We start from the raw sequence: 2,578 nt of genomic DNA, 5'->3' as shown, positions 1-2,578 counted from the left end.
TGAGGTATTGAGCAAATTTATAGTGGCATATACAGAAAGTGATGACTTCCATCAAAACTTTTGGAATGAGATATTTTCATGTGCTCTAGGTTGGCCTTCAATTCTTCACTTCAAATGACCCTCTGCTTAAGCTAATTGGAAGATCTATGGTTTAAAAGTGTTCTCTTTTTACCACGAGCTATGAGCATTTGTTGTTATTCATTTGACCAGAGAAATAGCTGGGACATAAACTGAAGAAAGTTGTTCTGAATCACAGAATGGAGTTCTCAATTCTGGCAATAAGAATTATTTTCTTATCACAAACTACAATTGGAATTTTGGGAAATGTTTCTCTTATGTTCTACTATCTAGTCCTTTACTACAGAGAACACATATTAAAGCCCATAGATTTGATTCTTGTGCACCTAATGACAGCCAATGCTATGATCATACTCTCTTTAGGAGTGCCCCACACAATGGCAGCTTTTGGGTTGATGCAGTTCTTGAATGATTTTGGGTGCAGGCTGGTAATATACATTCAAACAGTTGGCCGGAGTGTTTCCATTGGCACCACCTGTCTCTTGAGTGTCTTTCAGGTGATAACCATCAGACCCAGGGAATTCTGTTGGAAGGATCATAAAGTCAAAGCTGAAAATTATATTGGTTGCTTCATTTTCCTCCTCTGGGGCTTCTACATGTTAACAAATTTTATTTTCTTTGTTTACCCATTTATCAAACATAGTAGCAAAAACATGACAAGAAAACGAGATTTTGGATACTGCTCTATTGTAGGGGGGGATAAAATCAATGACTCACTCTATACAGCATTGCTGGTCTTTCCTGAAGTCGTTTTTTCTGTTTGCATTGCCTTGTCTAGTAGCTCCATGATTGTCATTCTGTATAGACACAAAAAGAGGGTTCAACACATCCGCAGCTCTCATGGTTACAGTAGAACCTCACCTGAGTCCAGAGCTACCCAGAATATCCTGGTCTTAGTTTCTGCCTTTCTGGCATTTTATAGTCTCTCCTCAATCTTAAGAGGCTGCATTGCTCTTTTGCATAATCACAATTGGTGGCTGGTGAACATCACTCCTCTCACTTCTCTGTGTTTTCCATCTTTTGGACCCTTTATTCTTATGAATCGTTGCTCCATTGTCTACAGGCTTACCTTGATATGGATTAGGAATAAAAATAATTTAATCTTCTAAGAAGTACAATAATGATGATATCTTCGGGACATACAGCTTTTTACTAAAACAACACTCTCAGAGGTTAATCCAGAAACTTAAGTAGGTAGCATCTTGTCTTTCTAAGCTTAACCAAAATGAATATGCAAAAGTCAGCTGGTTGAATCAGGAGCCTCCATAAGAGTTACAGCTGCTAGATTATTCCCACTGCCCACCTGACATGCATATGAGCTAGCCAACCAGCTAATGAAACCAATCAAACTGCACTTGATGGAGCTTTCATTCTGTCAGGGCACCATGACTGCTTAGTGATTTCACAGACAACTTGGTAGACCCACACTCTAACTGCAAGAAAGACTGAAACCACAATTGGCCATAAACTTGTGCTTCTAGAGACCCTGGTTCATCCACAACTACTTCCTCCTACACTAGTATCAGAAAACTTCTTTAGTCTTTTCTTCTCTGAAAGACTGCAGGCAGTTGTTATGGAGAACTTTCTGTTCAGTTCTTCTGAACATCCAAAGAATTTGGAAGAAGCCTGTCCTTGGTTGTTTGTTCTTTCACTAATTAGAGTAGTATTTGTGGCACTTCTTAAAATACCTGCAAAATCCTGTTATGGATATTATCAAATAGTAGATCTTTTTAACTGAAACATTTTTTTAAATTACTACTTCAATCATTTTCATATATTGGGATGCTATAGCTTTGGTAGTTTGTGTCCAGGTTTGCTGACCTGTTCCCCAGGTTTGACTGGTTTTATGCCAATGCCAAGCTGTCATTTTCACTTTGACTCCATAATGTAATTTGATGTCATGTTTTGTGATTTTCCAGCTTGTTTTTACTTCTTATGATGGCCTTGGCTATTTAAAATGTTTTGTGACTTCATAAAAATTGTGTTAGTTTATTTTATATATGTGTATTATGCTAGTAGACCTTTGATTGGCATTATCTTAAAATAATAGGTGAACTTTTTTGGAAAAAATTTCTTTTATTGAAAAAAGATTTTTTTGTTACATATTATCTTGTGGTTGTGGCTTCCTTTCCTTATGTTTTCAACAGTTTTCCTCACTTCCCCTCCCATCTATATCCACTTCTGTTCTATCTATCATTATATTTAAAAAAAGGCTTCTAAGGGACAATAATAAAATACAATGAGATAAAATCAACCTAGCATATTGTAGTTGGAGAAGACAAAGAAACAGAAGAAAAAGAGCCAAAGAGAAGGAGTAAGAATCAGAGACCCACTTTTTCCAACACTTAGGAATCCTACAAAAGCACAAAACTGAAATTTACAAAATATACTCAGATATCTGTTTCAGACCCATGCCATTCATGTGCATTCCCTCTAAGTCTCTGTGAGTTCATATCAGCTTTTTTCTTGGTGCTCTTTTACTTTTTCCATTTCCTCTTTT

At 36.7% G+C, this 2,578-nt stretch overlaps 1 protein-coding gene across 1 annotated transcript; it reads left to right on the top strand.

Annotated features, from left to right (window-relative positions):
* The first annotated feature begins 248 nt into the window (after nucleotides 1-248).
* On the top strand, nucleotides 249-1,187 carry LOC114684483 (vomeronasal type-1 receptor 4-like). The gene has a single exon (XM_028859079.1). The coding sequence runs from the start codon at nucleotides 258-260 to the stop codon at nucleotides 1,185-1,187; it is 930 nt and encodes a 309-aa protein (XP_028714912.1). The 5' UTR covers nucleotides 249-257.
* Nucleotides 1,188-2,578: the final 1,391 nt, after the last annotated feature.

Source organism: Peromyscus leucopus, chromosome 1 (genome assembly GCF_004664715.2).
Source record: "Peromyscus leucopus breed LL Stock chromosome 1, UCI_PerLeu_2.1, whole genome shotgun sequence".
NCBI lineage: Eukaryota > Metazoa > Chordata > Mammalia > Rodentia > Cricetidae > Peromyscus > Peromyscus leucopus.
The sequence above is the reverse complement of the archived record's forward strand: the minus strand, read 5'-3'. Positions and strand labels throughout refer to the sequence as shown.